The sequence below is a fragment of the Aythya fuligula genome, chromosome 12 (genome assembly GCF_009819795.1).
Source record: "Aythya fuligula isolate bAytFul2 chromosome 12, bAytFul2.pri, whole genome shotgun sequence".
Taxonomy (NCBI): Eukaryota; Metazoa; Chordata; class Aves; order Anseriformes; family Anatidae; genus Aythya; species Aythya fuligula.
The window spans coordinates 14,686,013-14,713,691 of NC_045570.1; the positions used below are offsets into that span (position 1 = coordinate 14,686,013).

A 27,679-nucleotide genomic window follows, 5' to 3' on the forward strand; every position below is an offset into this window, starting at 1 on the left:
TTTAATGTTTAGAAAGTAAGTCCAGAAGTTAGAGTTAACTAAAGGTTCTGCCTTCATTGGCAGAATCTAGAAATTGCATCAGATTCTGTTTATGGGTAAATACTTACTACTGAACAGAAAGTACATAAAATAGATACTAGTTTGAAGTATAGGTGTTAGAATAGATTTTCCTTCTTTCAGAGAGCATGAGGAAAATTGTAAAATTGTCTTTGATGTTGAAATATTAGATTTTGAATTCAGAAATTCAGGTTCCATTTCTAGTTCTGCTTGTCTGGGACATTCAGACAGTTTGTCCTCCAGTATCACTCATGGAAAATGAGCAGGCAGATACTCCTAACCCTGCCTGGCGCGTTGACTGCTAAAAGGCAAGCTCTTTGCCCAGAGTGTGCTTCTGGTTGCCTCCATCCAGGGCAGAGACAATGACTTTCCGTGGGCAATGCAGTATAAATGCTATCAACAGCAACCGACATTTGTACCATTTGCAGTGCAAGCCTAGTACCATTTGCAGTGCAATCTGTCTGTTACAGCCTGCTCTCATGGGAAGCAAGTGCTATTTGTAACCTGCCACATGAACAACTTATACAAGAAGAAACATGTACATGGAAGAACCAATTCCAGCATGGAATGGTTGGGATTACAGCCCAACCTTGACCTGGATTCCTTCTAAAGAGAAGGAGATGGAGGATAGCTGTGCTAGTGGTGCACAACGTGCAGATAGCAGAAAGGAAGGTCAGCCTGATTTGGCTGATGTTTGTATGAGACTGGTGAGGTAAGAATTCAGGGTATTTTTTACCAGCTGCATCTCCTTATTCCAGAACTCTTTTTGATGGAAAGATTTACTGCCTTGCCAAAACCTCACATCTCTGTAGTCCCTGATAACTGCCAGGGTAACAGTTTGAATAATTCGTATTTCTTGGTTTCGTCTCATGATAGTCACTATCTTGGTTAGGACTCAACATTGAGCACACCTCATTTTTGATTCATTCCACTGTTTCCCAGCTTCCCTACTAACTTTTCCCTCTACGTTCCTCTCAGGCCTTAGCAATGCTTAGCATTTCCTTTCAAAACAGTCAAGACAGACTTCCTCAACATTTTGCTCTTTCAGATCTTATCTGCGTGGTGTTTCCTTTGAAATGTTCTGCAATGTCCAGACAGACAATGAACCCACGAGCAGCGCTTCAGATCACAATGATCCCATTATTAATACTTTCTTTTCCTATTGTTTCTTGTTGTATACTTGGGACAGTAAGCCTTTCATGGTGTGTATACAGTGTTGTACACAATGGAACCCCGGCGACTCAGGACTGGACATCTATTACAATAGAAATAATAATGTTAATGTATTTTATGGATACATTTGAATAGGATTTGATGAAAAAATAAAGGAAATATGGGATATGGATCATGTTACCATAAAACCACATGCAGCAAAATGTTCATCTGTCTCCAGCATTTCATGTCTTCTGGGCATCCAGGGTAGTTGACTTTGATTTACACAATCAAGCCATTCATTAAATATCTGTTTGAGTTTTAGGCAGATGCATCCTTTACCTGAGTGATGAAATCTGACTACAGGAAACAGAGTTATTCCTTTGTGAAAAGACCCCATTCTGCTTTATAAAGTCAGCCTTGCAGCAATATATTTCTAGAAAACTGCCAAGCTTTGTATACCAAATATCGTTATAAGGGCTTAGCAATATAACAGTTGTGGACTTGGGGTTGATCCAACCACACAATAGCACATCTTTATGCAATACTTCCTCTTTCAACATCCATCTCCAGCACTGTAATTCACTAACAACCGTCAGTTAATTTTAATTCCAAAATTCTAGACCAGAATACAAAGCAGTTTCGAGTCTGAAGTCTTGTGTGGACATATTAATTATTTAAATCACTAGTCCAAATCATGTTCAAAAGAGCACTTGCTGGGAATCCTTCAGGAGCAGACTGATCTATTGTTTATTAGTGCCTACTAGATTGTAGTGTAAACCAGAAGTATGCTCAGTATTTCTTACCAACAGTACTCTATGAAGCTTACTGTTGTCAGAGACTTGTGTGGTGGTGAATGAATGAACAAGTTACAAATATACGTTAGAGAGTATATGTAAAATGATGGAGTCCCTCCTAGGTCATATTAAAGAATAGCATGGAAACTTCGTAACTGAGTCATTTTTTGAAAACTGAAGTATCTCCAGGCCAATGAGAGAGACTGTAAAACCTAATACTTAGTTGAGCGAGGCTTCTTGCAAACCACCTTGCAGATAAATACATACAAGAATCACAGTGGTTCTGTGATATACAAGTTTCTGCTGTCTTTTGCAGGTGAAGGGGTGGGTCAGTTTTGTGTTGCATATAGGAAGGCAACTGTATTTTTGTGTATTTTAGCTTCTGTGTTATGCAAATAAAAACATGAAGTTATGGCCATTTTGCCCTTTTGTGCCTGCAGTGGGCACAGTCCAGACCAGCCACTTCAGTGGCAGGATAGTCTTGCAAGTGAGAAACATCATCTACTCTTGAAAGGCAGCTACAATATATTCACTTTGTTGAATAGCCAGTGGTGCATTCCACACTTACCAGTATAATAGGACCTTCAAAAGTAGGCAAGTTTCACATGACCTTAGAACATATGCCTGACTTTGAGTGCCTGAAAGGAATGACCTCCCCCCATTCATCATAATGGCTTGTAAACACTCAAATCCACTGATTCGAGGATTCCCAACCAATATTAACCCATAAAAAACCTGAATGGTAAGGGCACAGATAGGCAGTAGAAGTCATACTCAGCTATGGTGGCTAAATTTCCACTGTCCCAAAGAACAAGCTTTTCTTTTGGACAACTTTTGTTGCCGTCCCCCATAGAACTGGGGTAGGTTCAGAGTCACAGACATAAGACAATTACATAGCAGAAGAAAGTAAGATAATGTTTTACTTAAAGATATTACGGCACAATCAACACAAATGAAACAAAATGCATAAACACCACTTATATTACTTGATATTTACTTATAACCTCCATATTTCATTCATGAATTTTACAATTCCAAATAAAATGAAACAGTTAGAGTACTTTATTACAAAGCTTATAAAATAATTAAATATTACACTTATATTTTTTGCTTTTTTTTTTACACCATAATTCATATTTTGTGACACTACCATTTTCTTTTCTCAGTTTTCACTTGAGGAAGTGAGCAAAGAAATATAAAGGAAAAGCTATGCATTAATAAATTAATTATTTTACATCAAATAATAAAAAGGGCACAATTATCAAAACAAAATAAAACAAAAAGTAGTTTTCCTAGAAAAGAGGTTACACTTATATAATGTTGAATATCAAGACAGAGTGATGTAGGTTGAGATATGTTTCCAATCATCCTTTCTTAAAGTATCATAGAATACATGTTTTTAATTTAAATTGTTGCAAAAGGAACTGATAATTTCAAGTGACCACTGTCTGGCATTAGTGCTGAGCTGGCTAATCTTAAGCTGAAATGATACTTTAAAAAAAACAAACAAAAAAAAAAAAAAACAGTAAAACTGAGCTACATTCATCAAAAGAAGTTGTGGGATTGGGTGGAATTAGATAAATATGTCCCTCATAGGCACTCCCCAGAAAATTACAGTAGAACACAGCTCTGTCTCAGAATGGTTTTGGCAAATAGGTTGTATTGGGTATTTTTTCAATGCAGAAACTTTTAAAATTGTACCATTTGACATACAGTGTCACCTAACATCTTGATAGTGAATAATTACAAGTATCATTGTGTTTACATTTGTTTTGTTTGCTGGTGGATTCTGAACTAAATAGAAGTTTTATGAGAATGTATAAAAATAGAAATGATTTCCATTTGGTTAGAGTAAATCATCCGCTTAGCATTTGCAATTTTTTCATATCACCTATGTGAATAAATAACTATTTAGAGAAGTTTGGCATGGATTGATGGACTGCAATATTCTCATTATTTCCTTTGGGCAACAGATGAATCAAAACTTGCAGAGATTTGAGATTAAAAGGAAGACATTCTTCAGTATCTTGGCATTCAAACAACCTAGCTTCTGGAAAAAAACTACTTTATCAAGTTTAAATTTTAAATTTACATATCTAATGAGCTTAGAAAGTTGAAAACATAACAATTGAGCTCAATAAATCTGAGTTCCTTGAGTTAGTTGAAATATGAAATTCTATTTTACTTGTAACAGAGCATTATTAAAAGTCCAAATATTCTAATGCTGAATATTTCTAGGAATACATTTCAAGTTACTAGTTAACCACCTCTGAGTTTCTACACAAAGCAGAAAATGAATTCTTCAAAACAATAAAAACATAAGCATGATGCAAAACTTGCTTTTCCAGCAGCAAGTATAATAGAGAAGCACCATATATCTTTGTAGTGCACCATTTACTTCTCGTGGTCACACATGTGACACTGGGTTCTCCAACCAACAGTCATTTGAATGTCTTTCTGTGAAAGTGGCAGTAAGCAGCTTCCTTACCTGGGGATGAACTTATCATAAAAGATATTAAAGTAAACACTTCTGGTTGTGTGATCTGTCATGCTGCCGCGCTGTAACCTTATTCCTTGTAATCCCAATCTCTTTTGCTTGGCATTCAGGTGAATTAGCCAAAAAAAGGCATCCTTACCTTAATTTCTTCCTCATAACATATGACAGTGCAAAATGACACTTTTAAAGAACGAAGAACTGCCCGTTGAGTCTCAGTGTTCAAGTGATCCATAGTACCCTGTACTTTAGTGAGGTCAGCAAATAAAGAAAAAAAAAACATTCCTTTTTCAGTATATATCCAACAAGTACTGTACCTCAGACATTCCCTTAGAAAAAAATGTCTCTTCTATCAGTGGTTTATGTGGCACCATGTCTTGGCTCAAAGCAAAGTTAATTTCAACATAAATTGAAAAAGAAAATCCTGTCATTGAAGAGTTCAGATAACACGCTGCTATCAGTTCTTCTTTGTGCATGATTTACAGCATTGCTTGCCATAAAACTTGTGGTTACAGACACCATGCTGGGGTACCAGATGACACCAACTGAAAAAATCCACACAAGAAGGATCATCTGAAGGAGAGAAATCCAAGCAATATGTTAAGACTATGTTTTAGCAATTCAACAAATCAGGCAGTAGTTCAACAAACTTCTATGCTTTTGGTAATGTTAAAAATATGATGGGTTATTCAATTCAAAGAAAACAAATCATGAACTATCTTAAATCTCAAAAATTCTAGTTTAATTTGATAAGTGATGCTGATAGAGATAATACAGTAGGAATGTCAGAGGCTAAAGGAATTAAAAAATTCAGAGCATACTTTGAAATTCAGGAAAACAGAATGAAATGGGGACTTGACCACTAACTGTAGTAGTGAAAAAAGCCAGTTTTTATGCATCAGTGTTTTCATCTCTGATCTAAATGCTCTAAAGCCAAGTACTTGTATAAATGAACCCACTTCAGTGCTCCAATGCACGTTGATACCAACATTGCGTGGAGTTCAGCTGTGCTTCAAAGTAGTCTCAGCTTTGAGTTTATGTGTATAAACACAGAAAATGCATGGAAAATTGAATGCATGGATCATGTCTGTCATGTGCACAAAACACTCTGCTGTGTGTTTGTATTCCAACACTTTCCAAAGGGACTTATTTTTCTCCTTTTGTAAGGAATCGCTCTTCTAACTTAAACATTTAAATTAGGTGAATCAGGCTTTTAGGACTGTGCCATGCTGGTGAAGTCCTAATTAACTAATAGGGTAAGAGACAGCTGACAGCATTTTTTTCTGAAAAGCATAGTTTTTAATTGCAAAAATAAATAAGACTTTTCAATTAAGATTTTATTTCACATGTTTATGTACAGATCATTTATACATACAGTCCAGGTGCTTTAAAAAACATTACATAGTTACTGCTTTCTACTGTTTTGTAGTGGATGCTTTACTTTTCTTTAAAAGAACAGAGTGATGATTCATATGGATGATTTATAAACAAATTCACAATGTCTGGGAGAGCAGTAAGACATTTAAATGAGGTTTAGCAAAATTTATAGCTAAACTGAAATCTCCTATGAGCATGGGAAAAGATTCCATTCCACTCTCAGAACTACTGTTTACATGGTCAGTAAAAGGAATTTACAAGGAGACATTGAAGACAATCTAGCCACCGTTGTCGGCATTCTCAGATCAGCAAAGTTGAGTCATAGGAGATATATGCTCCCTTACAGAGCATAGGCAACTTCTTCATAGTTTGTGGTTCAGGAGTCATCCCAGTCTCTTTGTATGAATTTATTTTGATTATTCACTGCTTCACATTTTTCACTTACATTTTATGATGGCAGTGGTGATGTTGTATACCTTTATCACTCTCAAATTTGTTTGAATGAATAGGAAAATGAAAAAAAAAATCCTCTGTTTTTAAAAACAGAATCCTTTCTATAAATGTTATCTAAAGAAAATACTATCCTTGAACAAAAAGTTTTCCAGGAACTAAGTGGCTCAGTGTCATACTGTAGCCTTCCCACTATGCCATGTTATGCTTCTACTCTTGAATCTCAGTAGGGATGGAAATGGTAGTTCAGCACCAGCTTTCATTTACTTCATCTACTGGCCCCCTACAGAATTTGCCACTGGAAGGACCCAAAGCAGGCAACCAATGAAAGACGTGCAACCCAACGCAAGAAAAGCTGTTCTAAGTCAGGAAGATCTCCTGCCATGTAAGCATAAATTTTCAAAAATTACAAATTGCTAGCTGTTTTTTTAAAAACATTTTAAGAAATGAGAAGGCAATGTTAATAAATCTTTATCCCCCTTCTGAAGACTGGAGTGTAATGCTAACATTACAGAGGTGTGGCCAAAAACTTTGCTCTTGGGACTTAATCCAAAGACTATTGGAATGAACACAAAGACTCCCTCCAGCTTCAGTGGATGTGGATCAGGCTGTCAGTTCCTTATTTCTATTTACTCAAGTATTTACATGTTGGTTTAATTTTGATTGATTTTAAACAGTTGGATATGTTAGGAGTTATGGTGACCGTAACTGCATCTAACGGATGGAAATGACCCAGCTTGTCTAGGAAAGTGTGTAAACTCTCCCTGAAACATTAATTTCTTGACTGTGATCACTGAGCTAGAGCTACGTGGCTGATAATAGAGACTGATTTGCTTGAATGGAATTCCAGCACAGCTGGTTCCCCCTCTTTTTGCTGCTTTAGACAGAAAGTTAGAGAGCAGTGAGGAGATAATTGATCTCCAGAGCCTGACGACCCAGTTATAATAAAGGTGAAAGGGCTCCTGCAGATGTGAGGCAAGAGAGAAACAGGCCAAGGACAAAATTAATAACAGACATTACTTCAGACATGAAATAAAGCAGAGGGAGGCTGGGGTAAAAGAAAAGTGCTTGCTGTATCATGATAGAAGCGGATGTAATACAGAAATTCTGAAGTACAACAGAACTTTGTAAAGGTTCGTTAGCATTTGAATTAAGAGCATTTAACTGTAGAAGCAGGACAACTGTTCCCTTATCTCTTTTAGGACCATTTCATCTGTATATCCTAGTTTGGATTCAGGCCCCCAGATATCACAGTTTGATAATGTGTGTCTTGAGTTGCTGTAGTAGAATGCTCTAGCACATAAGATATCACTGCATTTTACAGGGTTTCTGTACACAGTGAATGTCACAAATCAGTAGAGACAAGAGGGGGTGTTGCCTAATGTCAAATTACAAGATGCAGGGCCAGAGCTTGACCTTTGCTCCCAACTCTATTATATATATTTTTTTTTCTTGCAATGCAGCCCAAGTTTTATAGATATTACTTTCAGGTCCCTGTTTTAAGATGGTAACAAGTCAGTTAAGGTACAATATTTTGAAAGCTTATGTTTGAAGAGCTCTAACATGCCTAGGTAATTGTTATTATATGGGACAAACCTGGACCTCATGAGCTTTTTTCCTCAGTTAAGAAGGAGTCACAAACTGTACCAGCTTGTGAGCAAATACACAGGATGGTGCAAATGCACCTCTCTCTTTTTTTGGTGTTTCTGAGAAAATTCCTAGGACACTCCTACGTGAATCGACAATACCATAGGACACTCCTATGTGAATCAACAAAATAATCTGAAGATGCAGCTCAGAACCAAACTGTGTAACTTTTTAAAATATTTAAAAAAAAATTTTTTAATAAATTTTTTTTTTCTTATTTTTTTAATAAAACATTTTTAAATGTTTTAGAAAAAAAAAAGTTTTAAAAATCTCAGTTATACTAAAGTTTGCTTTAAGAGGGTTCTCTCTGAGAAGAGAGATACTGTGGTAGTATTGGAAAGTAACTGTAAAGCTGCAAAGTTTGGAAAAAATTAATTTGTGCAGGAACATTCCAAATACTAACCTTAAGTGGGTGTAACTGGAAAAGGTGATTTTTACTGGATATAGAGTATATCTCTATATATAGATATAAGCAACCAACCCTGCTGCAGCATGTAGAGCTGAGTTTTACCTCTTTTCACAGGGGCTGGGCAGAAGTTAGTATTGCAAGCTCTCAGGACTGCTGGTTTCTGATGGGGCAAGCACCCAGAAGCTGGTCTCCCTTGGCGTAGGCACTGTACACTCCGGGTTTGCACTCCCCCGCCACATGTTACTGTACACTGTAGACAGGAAGTGGAAAAAAAAAAAAAAAAAAAAGCTGTCTTTAATTATAGGGAATCTCTCAGATCTCATGAAAGCCAAAGGAAAAAGTTTCAAGGGTTTAAGATGAGACTTTCAGAAAGATTTCAGGATCTGATGTGTTGATGCTCGGCAATCCCCATCAGGACCAAATTTTCAAAGATGTGTGCATCTGTTCTCCATGTCGAACCCTTCTTAAAGTGTGGTTATTTAAGGACTCAACTGAAAATTTGGTTCTTTACTTAGGCATCTAGACATAAACTGAATATTTTAGAAAACCTGTTCCTGATGGTCTGCACTGATTTCTTTTGAACTCTGAGCCTCTGGTCCCAATCCTGCTGTCTGAACAGAGATAAAACTCCCACTGGAACCATAATTATGGCAGTATCTGGGGAAAAACACTATGCGTTTTCAGGAAGATCTATGAAGTATTTTAAAATGAATAAGCATTTTACTTCTATGTGTTTCATGAGAAGTTGTCTTTAAGATAAATGTGATCGTTTTCATCTGATTACAATTGTCAGGCATACATTGTTTCATGTAAATGTTATTAAATGAGTGTGTGGCTCATTGATATGTGGCTCATAAAGTAGATAAGTTCCAGAAATACAGAAGCTTGTTTGCAAGAATGTAGGAACAAATACAGACTGATCCCATAATTAATCATAGTATTTAGGGAATTCCAGGCAATCTGTGCTGGTCCTCAAATCCATTGTGCATGTAGCTATGTAATAGTTCAACCACAGTGCAGTTCAAAGAAGACTGAGAAGGAAGTATTGGTGACCAACCATGGAATCTGGTGCCTCTGGAGCACAAAGAACACGTTAGGGTGACATTCTTCAGATAAAGGACAAATAAATAAACTGCATCAAAATACAGGATGGATAAGGACCAGCTGCATCATGCTCCAGTGGCTGAGTGGTGTGACCTTCCTTAGGGAACGGCTGTGTGCAAAAGACACCCATGGACTGTCAGCACTGGGGATATCACCTCCTCCATTCTCCTCCCTACAGTTGGACATTTTTGACTACAGCACAATGACTGTAAGACTCAAGCTAGCTTCAGTTTGGGTAGCTCAGACTCACATTGCCATAAAGTCACAGCGGCATAGTCTTTAGCATTTTACACCATACTGGATGTTTATGCAGCTCCAGATAGCACCCATTCTGTGGCATGTGATACCACCACTTCTCTAGGTTTGGTGCTCTCTAAAACCTCCTTCTAATTACAGTGGATACACTGTCCAGGAGTCAGCAGTCACTTTGCAGTTGTTCCATTCTTTAATGCTGTGCACTAGGATATGGTACTTGAACTACCACGCAGAGAAACTTGCTCCTTTAAAAACTCCAGAAAATCCAAGACATGAAATGCTGCTGGAGAGCCAGTGCTAGTTGGGACTGGGAGAGAGAGGCAAGAAAGCTTCCTGTTCCTACCTGCTGCCAGGGTGAGGAATACCAGCCAGATACCATGTTATACAACGGTTGTGATGGACAGGCTCCATTGTTACAAGCTTCTTCCAGGTCTATGTTTGGTTTCTTGATGTTTCTACATCTTCTCTGAGGAAAGGTGATCAATTTCCCATGGATGCTTTTCTCACCACATTTTAGTTCTCGCTTGTGTACACCTGGGCCACAGGAAGCTGAGCACTGCAAAAGCAACATACACCTTTTACATCTATAGAAATGCCCTCAAAGGAGGCTGTGCTATACTCAAGACAACTCAAATTATGTGAAACTACAAAAGCATTACCAAAACCACAAATACCACGTTCCACAATGTATAAAAAGAAATATGAAGCCAAGTCAGTGGAAGTCCAGAAAAACAAAGACATAGAGTACATCTAAGTACACCTGAATTTAAAGAACTGTTTTTATAGTGGCTTGCAAACAACACCTGGTTTTCAAATGTCAGCTCAGCTTCTTTTTCTCCACACAGTTTGTGTGTGCCCCAAGTCAAGACCAGTGAAGGAAGACAGTGAGCCATGTAGCTCTACCACTTTACCTCACTCCAGGAAGAAATCACCCACTGGAGACGGTCATTTTTGGGGCAGCGTCCTAGCACACAGGTCTGCTGGGATTCAGGTTTATGGTCTTGGCTGCACATACTATCAGGCAAGATTTTAAGCTTGGGAGAACCAGTACTTTTGCAGTAGACATCCCGTTTCTTAACACCTCTCCCACAGGTCTTGGAGCACTGCGATGGAAAGAAATACTCATTTGAGCTACAGGAAATGCAAACTGACATTTGTATTTTACAGTGAGCAAAGAAACTGTGGTTAATGTGCTCTGTGGCTGTCATTATAATGCAAGTAAACTTGAATTCAATTCGTAAACACATAACAGCAACATCTGTGTGTTGCTTCTAAAGAATTGTTCTAAGCAGTTTTGTAATGTAAACTATGAACTCTTACAGCCCCCATGTAGGACAGATAAGTAATATTATATCTCTCTTCCATTAATGAGAGATACTAAGTTGTGAGCAAAATTGTTTTTCCCTGGACATCATACTTGAAAACTGGTTCTAACCTCCCCTCTGAAGATCTCCCACAGCAAGATGTTCTCAGCTGTTCGTTATTTTGTCCTGACATAGGCCCAGGGGTATCCAGGGAATCTATACATAACTCCTTCATGAATGAATCTCACAAGACAGAATCTGATACAGAAAATGCTTAGGATGCTTGGCCAAAGATATGTTAATTGCCAAGATTGCAATGAAGCTTAGGACAAGTCACCAGTGAACAAACGTGTATTGCTGAGCCGTGGCTCAGTTGAAAAGACATTCTGTAGTTTTCATTGCCTTAGCATGCAACAGAATGCACTAATGAGCCATTTCTGGTGAAATGAGGAAATAAAGAGCTTTCTGCCTTGTTGCATCCTCTTCTAAGCATTCTTCTTCTTACTAATAATTAACAGGCACATTCCAATGTGGAATACCACATTATCACTATACAAATTAAATCACAGATGTTTTAAAAAGATTTCATGAAAGCAGAGTTGCACTGAAGATGCATCAGAAATACCTGCTTGCAGAAAATCTGTGGTTGTAATCTTCCCCCCAGACAGACAAAAAAATCATTTAAAATGACTACCTGATTACTGAAGAGAGATTGGGTATTTTGCATTTATTTTTCTTTAACTCTTTTGAGCCTGTGACATAGGAGCTTTTAGCTGACTCTTGAAATCTTTACCAACTTGTTCAACAGGCCTGTTCACTACATTTAGGCAGGACTTGTGGACTTAATTTTCACAGGCTTATTTGAAATCCCAGCTTGAATTATACACCTCCCGAAGAGGAAGAAAACTGATTTATTTTTTTTTTAATTTGAAATAAAGTTTGAAAGTGTGAATATGTTTGAAGAATTTGTTCTTCCTTTTTAAATATCTAATCACCATATCTGTCTTTTATAATCTCTTGCCATAGTAGTTTTGCTCACATATGCTGGAAGAAAAAGCTACTTGTCTGCCACAGTCCATAACAGCGCCCTCCCTGAGAGAAGCAGTCTGTGCTTCTCAACCCAGAATGCTTAGGTCAAGATGGTCTTGAACAGGACCTAAAGAGAAACAGCACCAAGAATTGTATATAAAAGTAACAGAATTTTCAGTAAATTTAAATCCACCTTGAATCTCATTAAATGAAGATGGAAAAATCAAAATATTGTCACTCCCTTTGATATAGGTGTACTGTTGTCTCTCTCTTACATCTAAGGACTTCCCAGTACTTGACCTTTCCTTACATTCGTAGTTCATACCAGCAGCAACAATAGTGAAAGAAAGAGCAGAGATTAGTTTTGTTTAAGCGTGTGTATGCTTTTTAACTTAGATTGGTTTAATGTGAGGCATTTCATAGGCTTGTGAATCGGGGTGTGTACACACAGGAATCTGCCTAGGGGCCTTATGCCCTTCATGGAAATTAAGTACAGCAATATTCTAAAGTATGCTATAGAAGAGTTATTCTGACAAAGGCAAAAGTACATAAATTATTATTGCACATGTAAATCACAGATTTATCAACCTGCAATTCAAAAGTGTGTATGCAACACATGTCCAAATACTTCTTCGTCCTTGACTGCCTGTCATCTCTAAGAAAAGTTAACATTGCTGTGGGAACTATCTCAGAGAAGAGTTAATGGCTTTGAAGAATTCATAGAGCCTGAAGTTATAAACCAGAAAAATCTTCCATCTGTTTGTATGTATCCAGCAGGACACCATGTGTCCCCTTCTGGCAACCCCTCCTGTCTGACCACTTATGAAGGCTAGGTAAAATATATACGTTGTGTACGTTACCTTTATAAATAGAGCTATTCGCAAAATACTGATTTTCACAAAGTTTACACTTCCTTCTTGAGCAGAGATTTTGGCAGTATTTTTATTATGCCAGCAAAAGAAAATAGAAGTTTTTCAAGTTACCTGAGACCATAGTCCAGGGCTCCATTCAGGTGGGCAGTCTTGACTGTTGCACATCTGCACTTGGGCAGGGGTGCTGACAGGACACAGGGAGTGGGCCACTACCTCCTCTCTCTGGAAAGCCTTTCTCTGGACACACTGAATGAGGCGACTTTGTTGTCCACCTCCACAAGACTTGCTGCATGCACCCCATTCACCTGGTGACCAGCTTAACAGAGAAAATATATATTAGAAAAACACAGGAGGCTAATTAGCTTTATAAAATCAATGCATTTGAAAATTGCATTGATCAATGCATTTTTCCCTTCAGCCTCTGTCAGAAGGCGGAGAGAGGAGGAAGATCCACCTAAGCTTACATAAGGAAAAAGCTGGCATGGCAGGGGAAGAGTGGGGCCATTTTAGCTGGGCAGGTGCCTCCCAACGCACATGTGCATAGATGCATTTGCTTAGGGTGACAAATGTTGGCATGGTGCTGTCCAGCAATATCAATGGCAAACCTTAGCTTTACTCTATTTACAAAAAAGAACATACTTGCTAAAATCAGCAGTCCTGCTGTTAGTGTTTGGAGGATTTAATTGTCCTCAGACTAATAAATTTGGCAGACAGATGATGTGGAATCTAAATAAAACAGTAGGAATTCAACCAGCAAAATCTGTTGGGCAAATCTATGCTGCAGTCACAGGCAAGCTTCAGTTGTGCATGCTGTCACTAAAATTACACAAAGCCTGAATAGTCACTGCCAGTCACTTAGGCTAAGTTCAATTCTGAAATGTCAGTAGTTGCTCAGTGTTTCTGTTATAGAAGCACTGGATGGATCCCCAGCTCTTGTGTATCACTTTGCAAACACACAACTGTGTCTGTTCCCAAAGGCTTAAGATGTGAGACCGTAACCCGACAACTCAATGGGAAAACAGGGCTGAAGAAAACAAAGTAAATTAAGAATGTTTAAGTGATTGCTCAAGTTGAGAACTCATTTAAATACCCAACACTGAATTTAAACTAAGTATTTTAAAACAGTTTTACAGATTGTTAATAATTGATGTCTTAGAAAAGGGCTTTTTGTCTCAACTCCAGCTGCTTCTCCTATCCCCACTTCCATCATTTTTCACAGCATTAGCCCTGTAATGACTAGAATAGCTGCTTACATAGAGTTTTAATGACAGGAAAGTTTTGTTTTGTTTTGTTTTGTTTTCTTACTGTGTGAAAGATGTCCAGCATCTCATTTGCCTGTCTGTTCACATCTGCCTGTAAACAAAACTAATTTTAATTGGTAAAAAATGTATAAAAGGCATATTCTTGGTAAAATTCCTTTGGGAACAGAAGAAATCCCAATGCTCAATCTAAGAACTTCAGTAACTGCCAAAAGTAGTGGGAAATATAAAAAGACCTAATTTAAGTTCAAAGAATTATTAATATGAGAAGTCAGTAGTTATGTATTTCCAGCACATGTCAGAAATTTCCTTTTTGCCTGATATATAAATGTTTAGACCTTTGCAATACAAACATCTGGACAGAAGATACAGTTTTAATCCATTCTACAGCTTTTAATTAGTTTTCCTTGATGTTTCTGACAACTATGATTGGCAGAGCAATCAAAAGCAAACATTTTAAGAGTTTATTCACCATAAGTGTCCAGAAAGTTCCCTTGTCCACTGAGAAGAGGGCAATAAACTTGCTTTAATGTCCTCTAGTAAACTGCCATTTTCCAGGATTATCTGGGCTGTGATCCAAGAGTATCTTTCATTAGCTCAAATAACTAACTAATTATGAGCAGATTTGGCAGCTCTGAAACCCAACAACAGCGTGCATTTTGATGCCTGCGTTCTTACTGTTAGGGTGGTAGTTTTGTTCTGCCTCTTACCACTAAGTCTTTGTTCTTATGCGGCAAGTATACTTCATTGACCTTTACAAGGCTGGAGTCTTCTCTTTTAAGTCACAAAACAGACACACTTGTATCTCATCTATTTTTCACCAACTTTTCTTGCCTGTTAGTCTTACCATATTTGTTTTTCCTCTATTTGCTAGCTATTAAGCATTCCTTGTCTCCTCCACTGTATTTATTAATATAAATATATATTTTTTTATGTTGACAGTCTCAGTTTTGTGGGTAAAATTACGTCATGACTTTCTAGGTAGATTCCTCAACAAAGACGATCTGGCATAGTTTCACTCAGTTGAATGGCAATCTGTTACCTTAAGACAAGGTCCTACATGTAGATCCTCCATACATTAATATATCCTCAGGATTTTAAAAATAATTAATTAGTGAGTTGAACTGTTCTTCCTGAAAGGTGTAGTTTTTGAGGGCTTGAGGCTTTTACAGTTTTTCTTTTTAGGCATAAAGTCATTAATTGTGTTGTAGTAAATCCAAGACTATCAGAGGAAGTTTAGCATGAAAATATTGCACTGCCTGTCAAAAAGGATATTCAGCATTTTTAGTGATAATTATATCGGTGGATCTTTAAAATACGTTGGGATCTCTGTTTAATAGAAATAGAAATTTTCTGTGTGGTCCAGAGGGACAAAATAGAAATGAAGATCATTTGCTGAAGCTTTATAGCACAATACCACATCAAAATGAAGGTAAGCATAAGCAGCTTAAGAAGACTCCTGGGAACATCACAGACATTGCATTTCTGTCTACACGATACTGTGTTCATTGGATAAAAATACTTCTGGCAGAAGATAAGTCATATACAAACAGATTGTGTTTGGCTACAAAGATTACTCAAAATTAGTATTCAGAAAATCATGTGGCTAAAAGCAATCTAAAGAAACTGCTGAAACAGGAACATGGGGCTCTGATGTGACATGCTGCCATTATTTAAATCTTATCTCTATCCTTTTGTGGTCATAGTATATAATTTGCCATTTGGATTTTGTGTTCTCTGCTGTAATCTTTAAATTTTGCAGGAAATTCCAAACTATTACTGGACAATTTTTTAGAATGTTAAACACATTGGAAACTATGGATTTTTAATCAAAAACAAAGCCACTGCGGAGCATGTGTATCTTTCTGCTTTGTCCCATCATCCTCTTCTGCATTGGGGAAGATAGGGAAAGCCTATTAAACTTCATCAAATGTGTTATTTTTATGAAGTGTGGGAGTGGGCTTAGCTAATTGCTTTTACCACCCATTGCTTTTATCACTACAGAGTAAAACCACCAGATGACACCAGGAGTAGAGCTTTCCTCCATTTTTTCTGCCTTCTGCTGCTTGTGCACTTAAACTGCTTTTTCACCTCTCTTTATTTTCTTCTGCAACACTTGATTTTTTCAACATACCGCTTTAGAAGAACTCTTGTTCTGGAAGTCATGGATGTCTTGTCCAATATAACACACCTTTTCTCATGTTTAATATAAAACTAAAGTAATGCTAAGGTCGCAAAATCAGGAGTCCAAATATGGAAGAAACAACAAAAGAAAGACGCTCGATACATCCTTAAATCTACCCATGTATATTCCAAGCCACATGATACTGTGCTTAATTATATGAACATGCAACTTTTTTTTTTTTTTCTAAAGGACCCCTACCACAGCTACTATAAATCAGTGTAACTCCTTTGTTTTTAAAGGCACTCTATTGATTTATACCAGCTGTATTCTAAAGGCTTATCTATATGTCATTGTCTTCCTTTGCATCTCACTTTCTTGTGTCTTTTAGAAAATAAGATTGTTAACATAGGAAATGTCTTCATATTTATTTTTGTGGGCACCAGGAGCATTACTGACAATTTATTTGGCTTAGATAGTCTTCTTATTCGTATCATAATACTCTATGGAGCATTTTGTCCAAAAATCACTAATTACACTTCACAAGATTCTTTTAGCCTAATCTAATATGTGGAATCTGAGTCAGAGGGCCAAGTCTCCACACGGGGAGTAGCACTTTACTCAGGAAATAGTCTTATTGATTCAAGGTGAGTAAAGGTGGCAGAATGGGCCCCTAAGTAATTTAGATTTACTCAGTGTCACATAGCTAACCCGAGCATGGTGACAGAGCTGCAAGCAATCCTCAGGAGGTCTTGCTTAGCAACATTAGAAATACTGCCTCTATTATTATCACTGGGTAGAAGCCTACACAACTAACATTTTTAAACAATTACTGTTTTAAATTACAGAATAAAAAGAGGTTCATCTAGCAGGCTATACAATTCTGTGTGCCTATCATGACCTTGCTGGCTAGCTCAGTCATAAGGCACAACAAAAGGTAGAAAAATAAAGAGAACTTACTATGCTGGGCAGGGATTAGTATTGCATAGTTTTGTTTCACTTAAAGGCTTCGTCCTTGCACCACAAAAGGAGGAATTAACTCGTGTACGATGGTCTTCTAAACAAATTGCTTTTGTTGTAATGTGTCCTATGGAAGTATTAGAAAAAAAAAAAAAAAAAGTAGTAAAATAAATGTCTACTCAAAATATAAGAGAAAAAGTAGTAGAAAAGAATTTTATCTAAACAAGTCCAAGCTCATCCTTGGTACAATTCCACTGACGTGAACTAAATAAAATAGGATTTCATTTGGCAACAAGTTTTTAACACTAATTTCCTTCTCTGCAACACAGCTACTATTGAAGTCAGATGAAACGTTTTAGTTATAAATGGCATATTTGCAGAATCTTCCTCCAGCAAAAATCAGTAATGCTTCGAATCCCAATTCCCTGCAGAAACCAGCAGCATTTGCTTAGAGCTCTGCTTATGTGCTTGCAAATGGCAACAAAACATTTTGCATTTTTTTCAGTACTTCTACAGACTTCAGAGTTCTGCAAGCTCCTGTACCTAGTGTGTATCTATTTTCTACAGGGAAAGCGACAAATGTCTTAAGTGATTAAATGATTTTATAGATACATCCTTTAGTTGGGATGTATTGTGCACCTCACACATGGTTCATTGGGCACAGCAAGTCAAATCTGGAAACACGGTTACTTCCATTGTCTTTACCCATGCTGCTATCCATGCTATCCATCCAAACTTTTGTTTGTTTTAAAGGGAAGCAAGAAAAATAAAGTAGCTGTATTTTGTCTACAGTGTTCCTGGTGGGCCTTGAAGAGTGTACTGATATGCTGTGAAGTCTAACAACACACTAAGAAGATATTCCTGAATTTCACCTGCATGTTTTTTTGCCAATACAGAAGCATAACATGGCTTTTCCATGGTCATCCAGTCCAGTTCTTTGATGTTAAGGACAGCTGCATCATATAATCTTGTTTATATGACTCAGTTCTGATTTAAAGGCCAATACATTTTTTGTTCTCAATTCTTTTTCCAGGATTTCCCATGTGCCAGTTTCCTGCTTTCACTACATCCTACTTTCACTGACAGAGCACCCGGGATTTTAAAATATACATGTTCTGAACAAAGAAATGCCTAGAAGAATATGTTAGTAAGAAATCTTTATCTTAAGTAGAACTTCAGAATTTAACCTGGCAGAACTCAAATATTTGTAATTAAGCAGTGAGACCAGGGTGCAACTGTCACTAAAGGTCTTCATAATATAGTCTTCAGTTACTCTCTACAGATAGATAAATTGTACTAATTATTTGTTATCTTTCCATGTTCCCAAATTACAACTACATCGAAGCACATATTTAATTTCCATGTTACTTCAAGAGCAAGATACATGTATTATATGCCTACAGATAGTCCTCACCATAAGTGACATGAATTGAGACTACAAGGATTTATTTTTTTTCTACTACAAAGGAAGTGTGACGATACTTCATTTATGTTATAAGTTGTTAGATAAAAAATAAGGACCAGGTGTTCATTGCAACCTTCTGTCTGTATTTATAAACAATTTTCAAAATTAAACGCAGCTGAAATGTTTGAGATGCATTAAAAATGAAAAAGAAGAGCATTGGAAATTAAAAAGTTACCTACCCCCACCACAAGTAGCTGAGCACTCTGACTGCACCGTCACCCAGGAGTAGCTATGCTTTTTGACAGATGTCTTGTTCTCAGTGTTGATTTTGGAAAATGTATATTCCCAAGCAATCCCAGGATTTTTGCCTTGTAACAGGATCTAGAGAGGGGTATTTTGGTTTTGTTTGGGAAAAAAAAAAAAAAGGATTCTGTCATTTCTGTCATTTGGAAGGCAGATGAACTAAACATGATACACACATAACATATTTACACACACAGAGTTTGCGAAAGAATTTGCTGGAGACCTGATTCTTCGTTAAGCTAAAGTTCATCCAAGTAATCCAGAACAGTGAAGTGTTTGCTTGGCCCAGCACCTGCAGGACATATAAGCAGAGTGCATAAATGCCAGCACAATGCTCCTTTAAATCAGAAGGCATTTGACTGGACTGATGAAGCAAAAATACCTTCAGTAGACATGAAATATTGTCTGGAGACTTTTGGTGATACAGCATATGTCACTGGCCATGCCCCAGCACTCCGTGCTCCTCTCCTGAGATGGACTCCTAACAGGTGGATCCCTGCCTTCTGCAGGGGCTCATGGACAGGTGCTGGAGTTTGCTTGTGCCAGTGCAGTGGAAGGATTAAGGATTTGGGGATGGGAGATATTTCCTATCTTATAGTTAGCAAACACTCAGCTAACTGATCCTTCCACAATGCCTTCTACGAATTCAAGGCCAGGCTGGATGGGGCTTTGAGCAACCTGCTCTAGTGGAAGTCGTCCCTGCCCATGGCAGGGATGGTGGAATTAGATGATCTTTAAGGGCCCTTCCAACCCAAACCAGTCCATGATTTTATGATTCTACAAATGAAGACACATTTGCTCACTGAGTAAGCAGGACTCAAATGCTTTACTACATGAAGCTTGAGCAAAGCAGTAGTATTAGCTGTGTGGGGACTGGGAATAGAGATGGTTAGAGATGGCTTCCTCACTTCTTGAGCCTGCAGGTATAAAATTGATTTCTTTTCATTGTAATAAATGTTTTTCTGTGCTGACTGGTAATAAGTTTCATTTGGCAGACCCTCAGCTGTTGTTTTTTTTTTTAAGATGATTGAAACTGAAAAAGCTTCAATTCAGCAGAGGACCTGTCCCTGGATGTCTTGTCTACAGGGAAAAAAAGGATTGGAAAAATCTTTTATTCTTGATTTTACCATAATGTGTTAGAAAAATTGTAGATGGTGTGGTTACTAGCTACAGTAACAATCCTTGTCACTTAACTCAGGCAATCTACCTCTTGGAGGTGCAATATTTTAGTAATGAATTATATTGTAGCCTTCATGGAGACAGCTTCCTCCAATTCACTATATTAATTTCAGTCTGAATTAAAATCAATGCAAGATGCACAAAAATCTGACAAATACCTAAACTTGGGGAGAAAAATGTATTTAAATATTTATTTATTTTAGGAGCTACTTTTGGCAGTAAAGTGCATTTATATTCATACTTAATAGAAAAAGTGCAAGAGTTTACAGTTACAGAGCTCTACTAAGTTTTAATTATTTACCACTGTGGATCTGGTCATAGCAAAATAAAGATCAGGTATGGTTTACCTCTGTTCCTAAATATGCTTTTTGATAAACACTTGCAATTCACGTAAGATTCCACTTTACATTAATGATTACTATTCAAACTATTAATGAAATATGGCTGACACTGTCAGTTAGGTTTGTGTGATGTCTAACCTGAGTGCTTAAGCACACCCATGCAGGTAGAACTGATCTCTATTTAGATAGGGTTCAAAAAATACCAACAAATTTACTCTCTTGTCTTTTACGACCAAGAAATAAAACAAATTTTACGTTTTATACATTTTAAAATGGAACCAAGAGTTTTAAAATACTCTGAAAATTTACATATTGGAAAAGAGAATTTATGTGACAGTAAAAATTTAGGCAAATTTACATGAACTCCAGCTTGGTAATGTTGAACACACAATTGATCTGGACTGTAAACTGTTTACTTTTCTAAAACAGCAAAAAATTGATATTATATTTTCTATTCTTAATAACCAAATATTGTATTTCAGTAAGTGAATGTTGATAATGATCCCAACTGTGAAAACAGGACTGCGAACTGTCAATGGCAAAATACACGCAAAAGAGTAGGTGAATGGGTGCATTCTCACTGAAACGTACAGATTAGAAAACCCTCCAAGCACAGGAAAATTGAAGTACTTCAAGTGCAACTTTTCATCTCACACCATCCACCACCATCTACACACCATCCAAGTTTAATTCATGAGCACCTTAGAGTACCTCCGAGACCATGGAATAAATAGATCTGAGAGTCATTACTGACCTCCCTATTTTTATTAATTATTCTCAACAGAAATAATATTTCTATGTCTGCTTTAAGGTTAAGTAATATCTGTATGTATCTCTATTTTACAAGAACAGGATTAAACTCAAACACTCTAAACTAGGAAACGTTTGAACTGAGACTGCTGTGTAACTCCACGCTGCCCTGCACAAATGCACTTGGATCTCTGGGTCATATACCATCTTTCCATAAAGCCTCTACAACATTCAGTGCTCACTAATGAGCATATGATAAAGTTTCCGTATGTTACTTCATGTTCATTCTTTACTGTGTGGTTTTGTGCCCTATTTGCTGTGCCCTGTTGAAATCTTATCAATGTAACTTTTTTCCAGGACTTTCTTTTTTCCTTGGCTATTTATCACTATCCATTGTGAATGTTTTATAAGATTTAGCAGTCCTTTCAGATGAAGGATAACATCTCCTCCACATTTGGTTTTGATTTTTAGAAAGCTGATGGCAAAAAGTCCAACTCTGTTACAGCATCTATTGCACCATCACTTTGAATATCAACCTTCAAGCCCATGGGTGTCAAAAATTTAGAAAAAACTGATTGGCAGGTCCCACAGGTTGTGGAAATGTATTTTTAGTGTGTTCATATTGCTATTTAGCAACTGTGGAAGGTCAGTATATCAAATGAAGAACAAGACCACAAAATCAAGTGTTAGTATAGTCCCTCTGCTTTCACTACTAATAGCTGGGGCCCTCTTCCTCACAGAACTTCATTCACAGTAATGGGGGGCATAAAGTCACTCTTCATTAACAAGCATTTACTGGGCCTGTTCAAATACAGAGAAGCAATTTCAGACAGTAGCTTTATTTTATTCTCGTGATAGAAATGACCTGCCTAATAACAAACAGTTAAAGTCTCTTTCCTGAAAGCGTGAGGATGCTCTTTCTCTCACTTCCCTAGCTGCTTTATGTTCTTTCAAGTGCACGGGCTGAAATACTACCTGGCCCTTTAGTAAGTTGTGTCAAAAGCAGAAGATGTTTTGTCCATTCCTCAAGACCTCATGTAAGGGTGAGCCCTTGCCTCATTTGATTCTGACAACTGTCACAAAGCTGTGCTACGTCAGTGGCCAAAATAACCATAAAGCTTAAAGCTTACCCAACACAAGTATCTTGAATTATTTAGACTGTGAAACTGCTCTTTACTTGGTGGTAGTAGAGGTAAGAAACAAAACAAATGCATCCTGAGCAACAAATTCAGAACACAAAAGAGGGAGGATGAGAAGAATAACATTTTTGTTACAACCAGTTTTACTCCTGTGGAGCAATATTCTCCTGGTGCTTCAACACAGCAAATGGAAATGATGCAAATGATGTCTGATGAGTTAGAACAAGACGTGTTAGTGTCTGTCACTTCAGAGTACCATGCAATGATGTCAGAACCTTGCAGCCTCCAGCTGAGTGAGTGCCTGTGGGGTAAATCCTGCACATCATGCAGGCTGCTCCATTTTAAGCCATTGGGCTACATCCCCTTCTTTTGCATTGGAAAGTAGATCCAATTGTAAGAAAGAGCTGAAGCCTGTAACTTCCTCTCCTTCTCCCCACCTGCAGCCAAAGCTAGAGGTGCTTCCCATTTATTGAACAAGAGGGCATGTTTACAAAGCAGAAGCTGCATTACATTCAGGTCTCCTTCATCCTTGTATCATCCCAGCTACAAAGAAAAAGGGCAAAATCAAACTCTGGAAAAGTAATGGGGACAAAATGTAGGACACTAAGTCATATAATTTAAAGTCCCTGGCACTCAGCTGAAAACGTTATACAATGTATAACATTCAAACAAGTCTTCATCAGAAATGCAATGCTATTGCAAAGTTACATTTTTGCCAAAGTAATGAGCATATAAAAATTTTTCTTTCGTATTTTCAAACATTCATTATCAAGCCCTTCCTTAACAACCCAATAACTGAAGTCTGCGTATACAGCCAAGTTATCAGACCTACAAATTTGGAAAGACCTCCAGTGCAAGTCTACTTAACTGGATACATTCCAGCATATTTTCAGCCAACTGGCATTTGCTCCCAAATTTACAGCTGGCAAACAACCTCCTTAAACATTTCCAGTTCCTCAATAGAACTGTTTAATGTCTACCTTTAACACACCAACCACCTGACTTCAGACACAACACTCAGCAGCTCTGACCGCAGGGCGCAGAGTTATAAAATTTACAGCTTCTTGAGTTTGAAAACCACAGACTCTGTGGCTGGAATCTGCCAGATCTACTCTGAAGAAAACGAACTGTGGCTTTTGCTTTGGGCATAAAATGTTAAAACAATGGATAAATTGAATTCTCCTGAGTAAAGAACCTTTTCCTTTTGCTGCTAATTTTGATTTCAAAGTTAAGCCAATAAATTTTCTAAACTAGCTGTGCATCTGCTCCTTTGTTTGAGATTCTTTTTTTCCCCATGGCTATCCTAAGTCTCCAATACAATATTCCATTTTAAAGGTCAATATTTTAAAGAGCCTATCAACGTCTTTTTTATGATTGAGTCATTATACTTTTAAGGTATCTTTTATTGTAGGATGCGTATATGAAGTCACTTGCAATACACTGAATTAAAATAAATTAATTTAGACAAGATAAACTCTTCTCCCATAATATTCTGTCTAATGTACAGGAAAGCATACAAGTGTCTGGCAGGTTAACAAGCTATAAAATGAATCCATATCTCTGTGAAGGAGTAATACACTTATACCACTTAGAGAATTGCAGTGAGTTTAAATAAAAAGCCAGATAAAGGAATAGCTACTGTTTATCCATATGTGCTTTGCGTATTTTCATCTTTACTCATTCTGCATGGGGATAATTTACAAAATGGGCATGAGCCCAGACTCTGAACCCCAGCACACATGATAGCTTTGATCTACACCTTCAAATTGCATCTACATTTTCTGGGTCACTCCCATGCTTTGTAAGTCTTTTATAATTTCTTTAGGTAGATGTGAAGGAGTTGAGCTATCTCCAGTGAGCCATCAGTTACACCAAAAAGGGTGGACTGAGAAGTTTAGCTGTGTTAAAGACTAGTGTCTGACTTTTTAGATTTGGTTTTCAGAAAGATGCTTCTGAGACCTGCAGTTTATATCCACTCTGAATCTACATGCCACTTAATACATATTTTAACATCCAACATGCTAAGCCAGATTCTGATTTCTCTGATCAATCAAGATTAATTCCACTGACTTTCATAAATTTACTCCGTTTTCAGTAGTGTAAATCTAAGCATGGAGCATATGCTGGTGGAAAACTGTTCCTGTTTAAAACAGGACCACTGGCTTGAATGGGCAGCTGCTGGGGCTTTGACATGACTTGACAGTGGCCAATAGCAGGAGCTTCCAAGCAAAGTGGGAGAACACCTGTAGAGAAAAGCACCAGCAGAGGAAGAATTGCATCTACATTGGTTACTTAAGTCAAACCTTAAAACAAAAGGGTTTTTATCCCTTCAGTATTTCTAAAGTCACTTTAAACAAAATCTTAACTAAAAGCTTATGACAAACTATTGTTTTTCAAGAAAGTCCACTAAGGTCATTAAAAGGAAAAAAAAATCACACACACAAAAAAAAAAGTAACCTTGAAAGGTCCTGTATGATCTCATTTCTTCTTCAGCTGTTTCAAATTTATCTTCTGTTGTTATTGTGTCTCCATTTTTTTACTGTTCACATGCTAAATGTACAACCTTCAGGGATACTGTCCAGCTAGTCTCTCTTCACTAAAGGAAAACGCTTTTATCTGTTTGTATTGAACCAACATCTGCATCTTATAAGCACATCTTAGCTCTCTTTAACTTACTTTCTCTTTAGGGGAAATCAGTACAAATTTATCATCTAGTAGCTAATAATAAATGTAATGTTTTATAACTGCAACTTGGCTTTCTCCCAGTGGCAGCTAGATCATCAGTAAAGTCATTCCACCTGGCCTCCTTTCTCTCTTTTTTTTTTTTTTTTTTTTTTTTTTCCTATTGGCAAAGAGGAAGTGATTTACTGGTTTTAATTAGACATTTTCCTGCTTTGAAGCTTCATTCACCTTCTCTTTCCATGGATATTTGCCTCCTTATAAAGCATCCTTTCCATCTGTTGCTTACTGTTGTCAAAGTAAACCATGATTTTATGATTATTTAACCAAGATTTCACAATTCCTTGATAAAATATTTCACCGAGTTTGAGGTAAATTTCAGTGAGGATACTGATTCTATCTCATCCTGAAAAACTTTACAGTGCTTTCTCAAATCAGATTTGAATTCTCAAATCAATCCATTCTTCCTCACTTTACTGGTAGAATGGAAAACCAAATTATTGAATTATTGTGTTTTTAAGTTAGTTTATTGATCCCTGGTCATGCAATATTTTTCATGCCAACCAAACAGTGCAGGTTTTTCTTGCCCTTTCAGACTCTTTCTTGTAATTTGACTTAGTTGTGGAGGGTGAGTGAATATTTCAACAAATGGAAGTCACACATGACCCCCACATGAGATGTGTATCAATAGAGCCCTCTGACACCAATGTCCCTGGTGCTCTGCTAGCCCCATATGGAAAGTACTTTCAGCATTTGAGGTGACCACTGCCAGCCCTCATTTTCAAAGCTAGATGAACGAATGATTAATTTACTGTTCATTCCTCCTCAGGTTAACAGAAAAACACTGTTGAGGTCTTTAAATGGAAGTGGTGCCCAAATGACCTTTGACCAAATGACAGATAAATAAATAAACTGAATATATTCAACTACCTTAAAAAAATGCAATATGTTTCCATTTAAGATGAGACAATTATGCTACCAAAACCATATTTAAATACCTGGTATTAATTTCTTATGCCAGATTATCATTTAACTATCATGTTTCTACCACTTTGACCTTTGTTATTTCATCTAGCCTGAATTTTGACATTTTGGGAACTGCCTTCAGTACCCATGTCTCTTTCTCATTTAGGCTTTTACTGGTTTCTACAAACCCACAATCACTAACCTATCAATAATACCAACTGCAATTTCAGAAGGATATACAAATTCTAAAGGGCACCAGTTTACACTGCTTTGCATTCCCTCCATCTGTCAATTTACTTCTTGGACAATCCAGAAAAGGCTCTGATGAAATCTCCAGAATTTCATTTAAATCTTCCAGTAGTTGTGCTCAGGAAACACTCATCCTACACTTTTTATACCACATTCTTCTCAAAATATTCTCCTCCCCCTCAGAAAATATTTGTACATTAAGTTTGCATTTTTTTCTCTCACAACCTAGTTAAATTACGGATTCACTGCTCTTTGTCTTCTTTGGTATGACTGGTTCCCATAATTACATACATATAATGTATGTGAATATGTATATGTGTTTTTGTTGTTTATTTTTGCTTTGTTTTGTTTTGGTAAGATTCCAGGACAAAAAAAGAAAAGTATTTTGTGGTTCTTGTCTCTCATCCACTTTTGAATAGTGTTTAGGACTGCAAAGTCTGATTAAATGACACAGCTTAGCTATTGAAAAACCTGATAGAAAAACAGATGCACAGGAACATGATATACAATAATGCATAAATACAAAACATTTAGTTGAACTGCGAGGCTGAACTATTACTTGTGATATGCAAGGCAATAGGGAATTTTAAGACTCTTTTTCTTATTTAGGTTTCACCCTTATTTCTTAACACATGCTTCAGATGTCTGTTTCAAGAAAATAATTTGGAGAATGACTGCATTTCACAGCAAGTGATTGCCTTGAGCACAGACGTGCCAGACCTGTCTGGACCCATACCTGGAGAGCACTGGTCCCATCCTCTCCTGTGAATGCTAGTCAGAGGATGTGTGTAACCTGAACTTTCTGGATGCGTGCAGGTTGACTTGCATCCAGAAATGCAGTTGAAAACCTGGATCATTTGGGTCACCACACAAATGTCTTGCAAAACTATGACCACAAAATTAAACAAGCACAAACTGTGCTAATCTATCTTTCAGATCGGAACAGCAACAAATACACCTACAAAAACTTGTATTTTGTGCCCACCTGAATAATAAAAGTTCCTGTATTTACGCATGCAATTTATTCAGTTTCTTAGTCCCTGTAGTATCCGTTTTTACAAGGACTCCCACTGAATACTTCTGGAAAAAAAATCTACTCCAGAAAATAATTATTAAATTGGTGTTGAATACAACATAATTACAAATAATTAAAAAAAATATATAAACATTACAGCAGAAGCTGAGGTCTGCTCCCTGGAAAGCCTCATCTTACTGAAAATCAACTTAATTGGATTTAAAAAATTGCTAGCAAGACTTATTTTGTATGCTTAAAGTTAAATAGGATTTGTTTCATGATTATTGTTGGAAATAGATATTCAGCAATGCATGTTTCCTCATAAAAGTGTATTCTTTGTTTTTCATTGGTATTTGTGCTGCTTA

The 27,679-nt window shown here is 37.1% G+C and overlaps 1 protein-coding gene across 5 annotated transcripts in view; it reads right to left on the reverse strand.

The window, feature by feature from the left end:
• Positions 1-3,543: 3,543 nt before the first annotated feature.
• The window catches only part of ADAMTS18 (ADAM metallopeptidase with thrombospondin type 1 motif 18), a 78,773-nt gene continuing 54,637 nt past the window's right edge, over positions 3,544-27,679 (reverse strand). For all 5 annotated transcript variants that reach the window (XM_032195436.1, XM_032195434.1, XM_032195435.1 and 2 more), the window contains 7 exons: positions 18,933-19,074; positions 17,289-17,415; positions 13,059-13,263; positions 10,654-10,845; positions 10,086-10,298; positions 8,486-8,633; positions 3,544-5,073 (listed from right to left, as the gene is read on the reverse strand). In XM_032195436.1, the coding sequence (XP_032051327.1) occupies positions 4,958-5,073; positions 8,486-8,633; positions 10,086-10,298; positions 10,654-10,845; positions 13,059-13,263; positions 17,289-17,415; positions 18,933-19,074 (1,143 nt within the window). In that variant the 3' untranslated portion in view covers positions 3,544-4,957. The remainder of the gene's footprint in view (positions 5,074-8,485; positions 8,634-10,085; positions 10,299-10,653; positions 10,846-13,058; positions 13,264-17,288; positions 17,416-18,932; positions 19,075-27,679) is intronic.